General features: G+C 39.7%; 1 protein-coding gene across 31 annotated transcripts in view; it reads right to left on the bottom strand.

Moving 5' to 3' along the window:
- Nucleotides 1-13,146, bottom strand: part of NEB (nebulin) — a 215,745-nt gene that overhangs the window by 65,466 nt on the left and 137,133 nt on the right. For all 31 annotated transcript variants that reach the window (XM_040475065.1, XM_040475064.1, XM_040475070.1 and 28 more), the window contains 16 exons: nucleotides 13,036-13,137; nucleotides 12,790-12,897; nucleotides 12,064-12,375; nucleotides 10,613-10,717; nucleotides 10,416-10,520; nucleotides 9,930-10,037; nucleotides 9,203-9,310; nucleotides 8,989-9,102; nucleotides 8,363-8,560; nucleotides 7,872-7,976; nucleotides 7,073-7,177; nucleotides 6,871-6,975; nucleotides 3,378-3,485; nucleotides 1,314-1,427; nucleotides 819-1,016; nucleotides 386-490 (listed from right to left, as the gene is read on the bottom strand). In XM_040475065.1, coding sequence (XP_040330999.1) covers nucleotides 386-490; nucleotides 819-1,016; nucleotides 1,314-1,427; nucleotides 3,378-3,485; nucleotides 6,871-6,975; nucleotides 7,073-7,177; nucleotides 7,872-7,976; nucleotides 8,363-8,560; nucleotides 8,989-9,102; nucleotides 9,203-9,310; nucleotides 9,930-10,037; nucleotides 10,416-10,520; nucleotides 10,613-10,717; nucleotides 12,064-12,375; nucleotides 12,790-12,897; nucleotides 13,036-13,137 — 2,100 coding nt within the window. The remainder of the gene's footprint in view (nucleotides 1-385; nucleotides 491-818; nucleotides 1,017-1,313; nucleotides 1,428-3,377; nucleotides 3,486-6,870; nucleotides 6,976-7,072; nucleotides 7,178-7,871; nucleotides 7,977-8,362; nucleotides 8,561-8,988; nucleotides 9,103-9,202; nucleotides 9,311-9,929; nucleotides 10,038-10,415; nucleotides 10,521-10,612; nucleotides 10,718-12,063; nucleotides 12,376-12,789; nucleotides 12,898-13,035; nucleotides 13,138-13,146) is intronic.

Here is a 13,146-nt window from a genome sequence, read left to right on the forward strand (position 1 = left end):
CAAATCCTCTTTTTATAAATAGACCCTGTCTATAGCACCCCAAACTCCTAACAAAGAGATTTTCCTAATATGCAAATCATGTGCTCAGTATTTGAAATAGTCCAAATGTAGAGAGAAGAAAAGAGCCAGGGGTCCCTTCTCCACAAGAAGACAGTGGGACAGCTTGACTGCAGTGTTTCATTGGAAAGCTACAGGCATTCCTGTGCAATGGCCATTCTCTGCTCCTTAGCATCTTTCTCCAGCTCAGCCATCCTCAACACCACTTACGACATAGCTGGTCTGTGACAATGTCGATAACTCTCCCCCGACTTATACTATGTAGAAAAGGAAACATACTTTAAAAAAAAAGCCAAAAAACAAAAAAAAAAAAACAAGGCAAACTCACATCATTACGTAGATCATAAGCATGTTTGGCATGAAGAATTTCAGGAGTGTCCCAGATGTAGCAGCCAATGCCTTTTAGCCAGTTGAGGTCATCTTTGTATACAATCTAAAGGATTGCAGCAGACAGAAGGAATCAGACAAAAAAAAAAAAAACAAAAACAAAAACAAAAAAAACACAAAAAAACCTGATCATAACTTTAACACCCTCTGGACCCAGGATGACTTTATGGAGTGAAAATCAAAAGGCATTACGCTGTGAGGCTGAGGGTACCATGGAAACATGGGCACACAGAGCCCTGCTTCCAGGGACAGACCCATAGGTATGTAGGAAAGCGATAGTGGAAGAATGCTGAGGGGAAGCAACAGGGAGTCTGCTTCTCCTCAGGATGGGATGTGGAGCCAGGGAAGGGGACCTTCATAAGCAATGGGCTTACGTCGCTGATCTGATCTGTGACTTTTCTGACGTGGCTGTTGACTTGCAAGTCAGGGTGGCAAATCCACTCATGGAGGTGTAGGCGGTAATCAATCTCACTGACTTTCTTCTGAGAATCCTTAGCAGTAACCATCTCCACCATGTCAGGCACGATGTGGATTTTCATCTTGTTCTTTTCATAAACTGATTTGTATAGGCGCTATGAAGATAAAATAACATGCCAATTATACGGGAAATTGTGCAAGGTATCCTGGCAATACGTGCCTTTCTTATATACCAGAGAAGTCAGGGTAACCAACTTACAGCAATCAGATGGGATCTGGAATTTTCTGACACTTCCTACAGATCCATGGGGGTGGGGGAAGCAGAAATAACACTTCCCTTCTTCACATATGCACAGTCAGTGCCATGTGCATTAATAGGAAATGTTCTGATCTATGATAGATGGCTATATTACTTGGCTTTGATTTGAAGGAAGGTCTTTGGGATTACTTACATCAATGTTAAACTTGCCGACTCTGAGACACCGTGCTGTATTTGGATCATCTTCGACGCTTTTTGGTAAAGTATAAAGAGCTTTGAATTTTTCATATTCTTCTCGATATTTGATCTACAGAGAGAAAGTACAAAGGGAGAAAAAGTTTTGGAGAGTAATGGATTTATATTGCTAAAGAGTACGGGACATAATAGGAAGGGCCCAACCCTGAGATCCAGCCAACGTGGGGTCACCACTTCTCTGGGCTCGTCTCCTCATCTTTGCATAGAGGTGGACATACAGCACTAGTGCCTGCCACAGGGTGACCCTGAGAATTACATAAAACTATACCTGACAGTACTCTGTAAACTGCAGAGAGGTATAAACTTTTAGTTACTGTTTTAAAAATACCCATACTGGGATGCCTGGGTGGCTCAGTTGGTTAAGTGTCTGACTCTTGATTTCAGCTGAGGCCATGATCTCATGGTTTGTGAGTTCAGGCACCATGTCGGGCTCTGCTCTGACAGCACAGGGACTGCTTGGGATTCTCTCTCTTTCTCTCTCTCTGCCCCTCCCCCACTCACATGCATGCATGCACATGTGCTCTCTCTCTCTCAAAATGAGTAAACGTCAAAAAAAAAAATAAAATAAAATATAAAAATGCCTGTACCAATACTTCGGCTACTACAATTAATTCATTTTAAAGATTATGTAATTTTAAAATAATCTCTTTCATTATACTTGGATTTTCTCAACCATGAATGAAAGATGAAAAATGTGCTCAGTTCTTTGTTTTTAGTAATTGACAAGCCTGATGCTTAAGAGACATAGTCCTTGAATTTCAGTTTTTATGAGGTTTCCCAAAAATACACTGTAACCAGTTTCTATGGGAAAACCAACTTTTAATTCTTAAGGCATATTGCCTATGAATTAATGCTCCATGATTACATGAACTAGGAGGTAAGGCCCTTACAGAAATGAAGATCCAATCTCCTAGCACATGATAAAATTTCTCTCATAAATCAAAGGCCCACAACTTAGTAAAACAAAAACAAAAACAAAACAAAAAAAGGAAGATGGATTATTTGTGTAAGAATTGCAGTGAAGCCCTTTGCTTACTGGAAACCAACAAAAATTCCCAACAGAATTTTTCAGAACATTAATTCACATGCTTCTTACATCTAAACCATTCCTCAGTTATAAAGAAGATAGTATTCAAAGGCACCTTTTTTTTTTTAAGCTACTGTTGAAATCTTTCTTTTAAGGGATTAATTTCTCTGTGTCCCACCTTGTTCCAAAAACAAGTTGCTGAAAATTCTGCTTCTATAACTTTTTTTATGACTAAAGGAGCAAATATCTGCTGAGCTTTTCAGTTCTATCTACAAAACCTCTCTTTCTAAATGAAGTTTGCTCCTTTGGGTTAGTCTGTTTGCAGTCTTCCAAACAGACCTGGGTCTGAGAAAATCACATATATTCATTTTTCTTTCAGGTAAAAATTAAATTCCATATATTATCTAACAATGTCCTTTCCTAATTACACATCTCTAGGTCCCATGAGAAGGTAGTGAAATCAATTTACTGGGTCATTAGCACTTAAATGAATAGAACAGAATCGAAATGATCAGAGTGCATTGTTTTTAGTGTAGCAATATGCTCTCTTCTGTAAAATATTTATGTCAGAAGGAACTCATGTAAACTTCAGGTGTGTGTGTGTCTGTGTGTGTGCGCACGTGTGTGTATGTATTTGCATGCTGGCTTGCAATATCAAATCAATTTCTCACTGTGGGTCATGGTAAAAAAAAAGGTATGAGAAATAATGATCTAAAATGCTATGTAAAATGTTCACAATTAAGTGGTAAAAGTCTCTAGAAGAGGCTTACTTAAGTTTTAAGAACACTTTAGGCATAAAGGGTTCAAAAGACTAAAGATCTAAATAGATCATGTAATTTAGGATTTTCTTTTACAATATACATAACATGCAACATAATCCATATGACACAACCAGAAAGATTCTAGGAGCAGAGAACTGCTCCTAGGGGAAGGCAGATGGTGGGGGGAAGGCTATCACATTTGTATTTGACTTACATTGCTGGCCAGATGCTTCTGGTTCTTGGCATGTGTCAGGGACATAGTGCTGGTAGGCAGGATATAGCTGGTGGCTTTCACTCTATCCCAGGCCTCCTTGTATAGGTTCTGTAGGGGTTAAAAATCATCTTGTGAATACAGAAAGATGCATTCTTGTTGGCTCTTGAGGAGGGGATCTTTCCTGTATTTTTCCTTCTCAGAGACTCCTTACCAACCTCTAGATCTTCACCTTCAGTAGGATCCACGTACCCCTACATGAATAACAGGTCTAATGCCATGACTATAATTTCACAGTCCATTATTTTGTTCTCTACCATAGTACTTATCACAGTTTGGCAGTTATCATGGGGTGATAAAGAACTTTTCTATATCTTGAATGCAGTGGTGGACACGTGACTATGCATTTGTAAAGTGATAGTATTATACACCACAAAGAGTGAAATTTACTCTATATAAATTAAAACAAAATTTTTGATGTTATATTCATTCTCCATCGGTCTAGGAATTCCTGGAGGATGAAAACCATTAACTTAAAATCTATTGGGGCGCCTGGGTGGCGCAGTCGGTTAAGCGTCCGACTTCAGCCAGGTCATGATCTCGCGGTCCAGGAGTTCGAGCCCCGTGTCAGGCTCTGGGCTGATGGCTCAGAGCCTGGAGCCTGTTTCCGATTCTGTGTCTCCCTCTCTCTCTGCCCCTCCCCCGTTCATACTCTGTCTCTCTCTGTCCCAAAAATAAATAAATGTTGAAAAAAAAATTAAAAAAAAAATCTATTTATCCTTTCCTACTTTTTGGTAGCTGAGAGCCCCCAAAATATTTCCACTCCTAGGTATTTATTCACTCAAGGGAAATGAAAACTTACCTCTACACAAAAACCTATACACAAATGTATACAGCAGCTTTATTCACAATTGTCAAAAACTAGAAAGAACTCAGATGTCCTTTAAGCCTGGACGGATAAACAAATTGTGGTACATCCATGGAATGGTATTAAAAGAATAAACTACCAGTTTATATAGCCATGTGTGTAGTACATAAATGCATTTTGCTAAGAGAAAGAAGCCAGACCTGATGGCTACATAATTCTTAACTCCATTTACATAACATTCTGCAAAAAGGTTAAAAAAATTTTTTTTCTTTTAACAAGTGCAGAAAATGCCTCTGTGGATGTCAAGGGAGAAAAGAGGGGAAGTAAGAGGGAAATTTTGAGGTGATAGAGAAGTTTTCTGTATCTTGACTGTGGTGGCGAACACAAGACTCCGTGCCTTGCTAAAAGCCATAGTACTACATACCACAAAGAGTAATTTACAGTATGTAAATTAAAACACAGAAGCAACCAGAATGGGGGACAGGACTAAAATAGGGTAAAAACTCTAACAAATAAGTCTAATTGTGTTACAAATGTGTAACAAACTACACTGGAGGAAGTGAGAAAGAAAACTAATTTATTTTGGAAAATGGTATTTTGTCTGTAACCAAAATAACCACACAAAATACTGCACTCTAGTTATTAAATTTGTTTCCCACAGGAATATGGGTTAGCAGTTGTGAAAACGTTTTATGTGCCTGTAAGAGTTGAACAAATAAGTACATGTATTGTAGGTGATGAGAGTTGGGCTTTCTGGAAAAATTAAAAAAAAGACAAACACAAGTTGGAAAAATAAGAAAAGGTAGAAGGCTATAATGAACTCTGTGGTGTAGAGTTATATTGGAGACATCAGTAGGAACTCATGTTTTAAAACACAGATATGGTTAGGTAAGTATAGAATACAGATATGTCTGCATATGTGGGTTAGTATACATATATTTCTAAGCTCTGTCCCCATAGGAGTCCTAGCAGCAAATGAGCACACCTAGTATTTTGATCTTGGTTTTGAAATGCCATTCTCTAATAAATAAACTAGGGCTCCTTAGAGAGGTGGGTCTAGAACAGGGGAAATACAAGATGAGCATGTTGTGGTGCCAGAAAGTAAGGAAGTGCTGGAAAACAATGATGGAGTATGTCAAAGCCTTATAGGAGACACCTTGAAAGAGCCCCCAGTGGTCAAAGGTAAAATAATTAGAGCAAGAAAATAAATAACATTATAGACTACATCCTATGGAATAAAATAAATATCCATCAGTCCATACTGATACAAATAAAAGAAACAAATGGTAGGAAGGAAGAGTTGTTTCTTACAGAATTCCAACTAATAAATGTAGAAAGGATGAAGGAAACAGAAAATCACTAACAGGCATATTCCATAGCAATAATTGTTTCAGGCAAGATCCATCAGTAGATACTAAAATATGTGAGAGAAAGTTTGAGGAAAAACAGGATACGTGCATAGTTCCAAGTATCTCCTCCATGATATTTCTTCATAACAAAGGGGAAAAGAGTAACCTTACAGTGGAAAAGCTCAGCAGACAGTGACCTAGCCAAGTTACCAAGGTCAACATCACCAGTTATTGATGTCATGTGCCACCTGCCATGATGCACTGAGAGAAGCACATCACTTTTGTGTTATGCTCGCCAGAACTGCACATTATTGATCTAATCATGATAAGTCATCATGTAAAACCAAATTGAGGGACATTCTACAAAATAACCGGTCAGTATTCTTCAAAAGCGTCACAATCAGAAAAAGACAAGGACGAACTGAGAAATGATCAGATTGGAGGAGGCTAAAGAGTCACGACAACTAAATGCAATGTGGGATGATGGACTGGCATCTGAAACAGAAAAGCACACTAGTGGGAAAACCCTGGTGAAAAGTGGATGAAGTCTGTAATCAACACTGCAACAATGTTAATATTTTAGTTTTGATAATTGTATTACAGAGAAAAATATGCTGGAATTCTCTGTACTATTTGTGCAAACTTTTTTGTAAATCTAAAATTATTTCAAAATGAAGTTTGGGGACGCTTGGGTGGCTCAGTTGGTTGAGAGTCCGGCTTCGGCTCAGGTCATGATCTCACGGTCAGTGAGTTCGAGCCCTGCGTCGGGCTCTGTGTTGGCAGCTCAGAGCCTGGAGCCTGCTTCGGATTCTGTGTCCCCCTCTCTCTCTGCCCCTCCCCCACTCATGCTCTGTCTCTCTCTGTCTCAGAAATAAACATTAAAAAAAATTTTTTTTTTAAATGAAGTTTAAAAAATGCTTGTTGAATTAACCAGTTCAGGGGAGGAAAAAGAATATGTTTGCAGGCTGTAAGCCACTGGCCACCAGAGAAGTCAGGGAAGGACAAGTCCAGGGTCAATGTAGCATAACTTGAACTGCACTTGCCTGCAATAAGGAAGGAGCTCCTAAATTTGTGTCAACTGCATGAAATGGTGCAATATTTAAAGTGGGGCTTATTTAATTGTAACTAGGACTACTGATGAGATAGAGTAGGAATTTGAAGGTTCATGAAAAAAAACTGGAAAAACTTTTGGGGGTAAGGTGTCTATCCCAACTATTCCCTTATTGTCTCTAAAGGAGAAAAAGAGAACTCAAATACAAAGATGAGAAAAAGAACTCACACTGCTATAAAGATTCTTCAGGTTCTTTGTTCTGTCGTAATCCACTGTTTCTAGAACTGTCGTATATTTGTCCTTAATCTGATGATAATTTTCTTTATATTTCACCTACACACAAAAAAGATGAGTTATTCTTTTCTGCTGTTTGAAAATACATAAAGACAGTAATGGCTTGTCCTGGAAGAGTAGTACAAGGAAGACGCACCTCACTGGCATTAATGCCGCTTTGAAGGGCAGTCACGTAAAGTGGTGTATCTGTGACCAGGTTATAATTCTGTAGATTATCTTTACCTGCTGCCGTGTATTGTAGCTGTAAAGAAAAACAAGTGAGCAGAAATGGTAAAATTTCAGCATTCACAGTTTGTGCCAATTTAGATGAGCCTTTATTTCTGGGTTTCTGCTTTCATACTAACATAGAGGCTGTCATTCTATATTCCTGCCAACATCGTTTGGCTGTCAAAACTAATAGTTTGTCTTCACCAACAGTGGAGTTTGACTCTTTGCCAGGTCCTCTTCTTTTTGCCTTTTCCATGCATGTACCCCAACCCTGACTACAGTCCCACAGCCTCGACCTTCCATTAACCTGCCCTATCAGAGCCCAAACATATGCTGGACAATTTTCCAGATACCTACTTTTTACTTCAGAACTTATCTACTTAAGGTCAAAGCATGCATTTGCATCTTACTCTCTGCAAGTTAACCTCATCAACTTCAGGACAGATGCTTGAGAGTTAGTTCACTAGAAAACACCTCCCAGGTAACTTTTTCTTATAAACATCAAATGCTTAAGCCACAGGAGATACTAAAACTGAGAAGGTCCAACACAAGAGGAGGTCACCAGGAGAGGTTCTACTGGGCAGGGATCCTTTGGTTTCCTTGGATCATGCACAGTTAAAGCAGATTTCTCCGCCTGGGCACAGGGATGGCCTAGTTGTCACCCACGGAGAGCATTACAAAGTCCACGGATTCAGAGTGAGCCAGTCCTTCTAGGAAGATGCGCGCACCTGACTCTGGAGATCATAGGCTTTCTTGGCATGGAGGATCTGAGGTGTATCCCAAACGTAGCATCCAATGCCTTTCAGCCAGTTCAAGTCATCCTTATACACATTCTGCAAGAAAGAAGGGGTGATGAAAAGTGGCAAGTGCTAACTGAACTTAGAATTGCATTTTGATAATTTCCTATCAGCTGTTGGCTGTGCTCAGTGGTCATAGAGTGGGCCTCTCAACAGCTGGAGGTCGTTAATGCCCCGACCTAAAGAAACTCAGGAGGAGAGCAACAGCTAAATCAAATCTGGTATAAAAACAGATTAAATATCTAACATAGGTGTCACAGGACTCAGAGGGGACTCTTACACCAAAAAGTGGTGACCTGTGCCACCATGTTTAAAAAAAAAAAAAAAAACAGCCATAATACAGGGACAATTAGAGCATTGAAGGCCTAGGCAGGGTTGGGTGAAGCCTGTAACCAAGTCAAGCTTCAGAAAGGACATCATACATCACTCAAGATCTCTTGGGCATTTCGGGCCCGTATAACGTTGGGTTCCTCCGGAAGAGATGTCCACTGGTGGAAGTAGTGTCGATACTCCAGGTCACTGAGGATGTACTGGCATTTTTTAGCCAGCACGTGATTCATCATATCGTTGGGGATATGAACATTGGCTTTGGTGTCCTCATAATCTCTTCTGTAGTTCAACTAAAGAATAATATTTTTTAAAGACAAAAAGAAGAAAGGAATTAAAGTGTGAATTATTCAGATTGATCTCTCTTAGAGTCTAATCTCTACCATAGATCAGTACCTTTAGAATAAACAAAGATTTAAAAAATTATACTTTAATATATTCTTCTTTTTCAAGTTTCCCATCCTTTTATAATAGAGGGGTAAATAGTTACCTTGTCGTTTTCTCCTTTTTCCAAACAGCTACCTCACTGTGTGTTTGGTAGTGGAGGAGGAAGGAAGGGGAGGAGGCCCATAGCTGTCAAAGGTACACAAGGCTAACTGGCAGGGGTGGGGACTCATTCCTCACACCCCATGCCCCTCTCAACCAAAGAACAGATTACAAACAGGCAGACTAATAGTACACTTAAGGGTACAAATCCTCCACTAAGGTGAGTTTTGCTTACCGCACTCCTCATCTTTTGGAAATCCAGACAGTGAACCACACCAGGGAACTCACTGATTTCTTTTCCAGCCAGATAATGACCCTTCTGCTTCTCATATGTCTCTTTGTATTTAAGCTGTGAAGTAGGTACAACATTGAGAATCACTGGGATTTTCTAACCAGCTTCCCAATCAAGAAAGACTCTGAAACCTATGAGAGGAAACAGTACTACTGACCTCACTGTTCACGTAGTCGGCATGCTTAGCTCCAACAATGGGAATATAGCGTTCATCCAAGGTATAGCCATAGGCCTTGGTTCCTTCCCATGCCCCTTTATACAGTATCTAGTACAAAGAAATGTGTGTCAACAAGTTTGTATTCAACTTCCTTCAGATATTGCTAAAAAGAAAATGGTAAAACCAAGGTAAAATATTTATGTTTAAAGGCAAAGCTTACGTCCTTATTTAGAGCCATGATCATGTCTACCTAAGAACAGGGCAGAGTCTTCTGGCTTATTGCAAATTAAATCTACAGACACTGAGGCATTTTATAACAGAGTTTAACTAAGTTCTAATAAAAGTGAAAAATAAATTTTCACATAGGGAGAGAATCACCAAAGATTGCTGTACCAAAGAGCTGGTACAGCACTTGTGACATTATTATCTATTTCTTTGGATGTCTGTCCCTCTCATTTGCATGGGCTTGTGAAGGAAGGACTTGTCTTTATTGAGCTTTAGCTCCTTAGTGCCTCCTACCGTCCCTGGCACATCACAGGAGCTCAAAAATACTGGCTGAACAGATACTACTTCTAATAAACAAGACTAGTTATTTCTAATAAACAAGACTACATACAATAAAAATAATAGATCTTATATGTTCAGTTGTTCACAAAATCAGCCAAGGATATGAATACTGACAAGAGCTTAAAATTAAGAACTGAGTTGTAAATTGCATAAAACTTACGGTACTATAGAGTTTTCCCATGTCTTTGGAGTGGGTGATATGTGGTGTATCTGGAGAAAATGTATACTTGCCCTTTATTTCTTTATTAAATGTTTCTTTATACTTTATCTAAGGAGAAAACAAGACAAAACAAAACAAAGCCTTTAGTTACTGTAAATGTGTATTTAAAGTTTCATGGGTTCTACCTAGCAAGATAATAATCAGTCTACATTTAGAGGTTAAAACTAACCAACTGGTTGAATTTCAGCTCATCTTTAGCTAATATAGCAGAAAAATTTGGACAAGAATACAGACATTATCTAAAAGTGAGTAGAGTATACATTCTACTAGTGACTTTTCAGACATTCCCACCAAAGATGATCTCACAGTTTCCCACCCCAATGTTCATTTTCTTACAAGCAGTTATCTGGAGTTACGCAAATGCATTCAATGGTGGACAGCTAACTCCCCAGTCCATGTACCTCATTATACACAAAGCAAACTTACATCACTTTGATTGACTGAATTAATCTTCGCCAAAACAATCTCTGGAGTATCCTCTATACTTTTAAAGTTAGGATAGTTGTCAAGAGCATCTTTCTTATATTTTATCTGCAAGGAAACAGAGATGATTAAGGCTGGGTACCTATCCCCACACAGCAGGCAAGGGAGTCAGGCATTAGGTGAGAAAAGGCTCTGCGTACCTGATTCACCATTTCCTGGTTCTTAGTAACCCTCACATAGTCCACAGAATCCAGGGGGATCCAGCCAATGCCACGGAGCCACTCCAGGTCAGCTTTGTACACATTCTGAGAGCAGGAAGAGAGACAATGCAGGTATAAATGACTCAGACATAGGATTACAGACAGCAGATCAGAAACAACTTTTTCAGGAGCTTTTAAGGATTTATGTCTCATGGCTCTTGTCTCATTGATTCCATCATGATTTCATCTGTTTACCTGGGGAATATTTCTTGAGCCTGTTACTATGAGTGAGGTGCTGTGTTAGGTGCTTTGAGGGATAAGTATATAAAGGAATCTAGTGTAAACAGAAGTCATTTACAAGGTGAAGGGTGGTAAGTGCTGTAAGAGCAGAAACATTCAAGTGCTGTGGGAATTACGGCCAGGAAGCCATTATTTTCAGCAGTGAGCCTAAGGAAAGGTTTTACCAAGGAGAGTATAATTTTAGATGGACTTGTATTTGGTATTTAGAAATATGTGGGACATTTACACTATACAAAGGAAATTACACAAGTAAGTGCTCATGTATTATAGAGTAGGGGGACACATCCCTCTGGCCAAGCCTAGCTCTCCTCTCCCCCACGCAGTGCCTGGATTCTCTTGGGCCACCTCATACCAAAGGAGCTGCTAATCTGGTTAAAGGTCCACAATAGTCACTCTGTTGTAGCAACAATGAGGTGGGATGTTCAAATTCAGCACCTGTGCTACAGGTGGTCCTTCACTTCTTGATTCTGATTTGGTAATGAGAATATCAGGCAGGGTTAGCTCCAGGGTATACCCAAGCATTACTTCAATGCGCTGTGTTTCTATTCCTTACAGACTGTTGGTGGTAGCTAGAGGTCTTGACTCAGGCTTCGGTGTCAGATGGCCTATGTCATGTATTCTCTACCCTAGCATTACCAAAGCTGTGCAGGAGGGATTCTGGGCCCTCCTGTGCCTCATTAGTACTTTGTTTCCTTTTTGTTTTGATTCTTTGCAAGCAAGTCCTTCATAAATGCCTGAAGGAGTGAAATGCTCACAAAGCAAGAATGGGGTGTTCCCAGGTCCTTGATTACACGATCATCCAATATTATTAAAATCCCAACTCACTCTCCAGTCTCACCCCAAGCCAATTGTTATTCTAAATCAACTGATAACTTTTCAGGTAGATGTGAGATGTTGCTGATGGCAAAGATGATACAAAAACAAATTTTTTTATTTGACTTTGAAAGTTATTCAGAAATGCATAGTCAAGGCAAAGCTGTCAATCACTGCCCACGGTCTTTCTCTACTTCATATCCAGCCTTATTTCCCTTCTGGGAACAAACTCAATATTTATGGCTCAAAGTTTCCAAGACTGGTGCATCCAGAGTGCTGCTTATAATTCTCAGAGTACACCATATATTTCTAGATAATTAAGAAACAAAATCACTTACATCACTCTGTAGGTCATAGGCCTTCCTTGCCTGGATAACATCATTTTGATCAGGATGACATATCCATTGGTGCAGGTAATTACGGTAATCAATATCACTGACAAGTTCCTGCCCATGCTTGGCGGCCAACACCGACACCATGTCAGCAGGTATATTGATTTTGGCCTTTGTTTTATGATAGTCTTCTTTGTATAGTCTGTCATTCTGAATCTGGCCTGCGTGCTCAAACCAAACCAGTTTAGGATCATCTCTCATCGTTGGAACACCAACATAATGACCTCTTTGCTTTACATGTTCAGCTTTGTATTTCAGCTGGCAGGAGAGAAAATAGAGATTCCATCAGTTATGACAAGCACTCAAGGCAAAGGGGGCTGGAAACATCAGCATTCAGCCCCTCAGCCTTTTGTCAACTGCCTCACTGAGACTAAATAACAAAAAGCAGTGAAATAAATAGATATGAAGAAACAGCAATTTAAAAATAGAAAAAAAATATTTGTTTTCTAATTCTGCCTATATTTTATTTGAAAGCTTAGAGATTTTAAGGAAGCGGGGGAATAGAAGAAACAGTAAAGCATGCAAACAACAGCTTTTAAAGAAGCCAAAAACAAACTCCCAAAGCCTACAGGAAGGACTAGAAGGGAGCAGATACTCCAACCATCCCTAAGCCCGGCCAGGCCTGCTAAGCCAAGGAACACTCCAACGTGCACTCACATAAGGATAAATTACCTCGCTCTGAACATCACTAGAGTGATGGGCATGGACAAATGGCACCGCATCCGGAGGCAAAATGTAACCTGTAGCTTTTTGCCTCTCCCAACCTTCCTTGTAGAGATACTAAAAGACAGAGAGCCACAACAGAAGCTTAAGTAAGGAGTCACAATGAGGGATTGGTCATGTACATACATCTCCCACAGTTATATTATGGTCCTTTGTCTCCACACAAAGTACCAGGCATCTGGCTAAAATCCATACCTGGTCCAGAATCCGGGCTGCCTCCTGGGCAGTGTGCAGCAAGGGGGTTTCTGTGAGGGTGTACTTTGATTTGGTATCATTCCAATCTTTCCGGTATTTAATCTGGAAATG

The sequence above is a fragment of the Herpailurus yagouaroundi genome, unplaced genomic scaffold (genome assembly GCF_014898765.1).
Source record: "Herpailurus yagouaroundi ecotype Mexico unplaced genomic scaffold, PumYag 140, whole genome shotgun sequence".
Classification (NCBI taxonomy): Eukaryota; Metazoa; Chordata; class Mammalia; order Carnivora; family Felidae; genus Herpailurus; species Herpailurus yagouaroundi.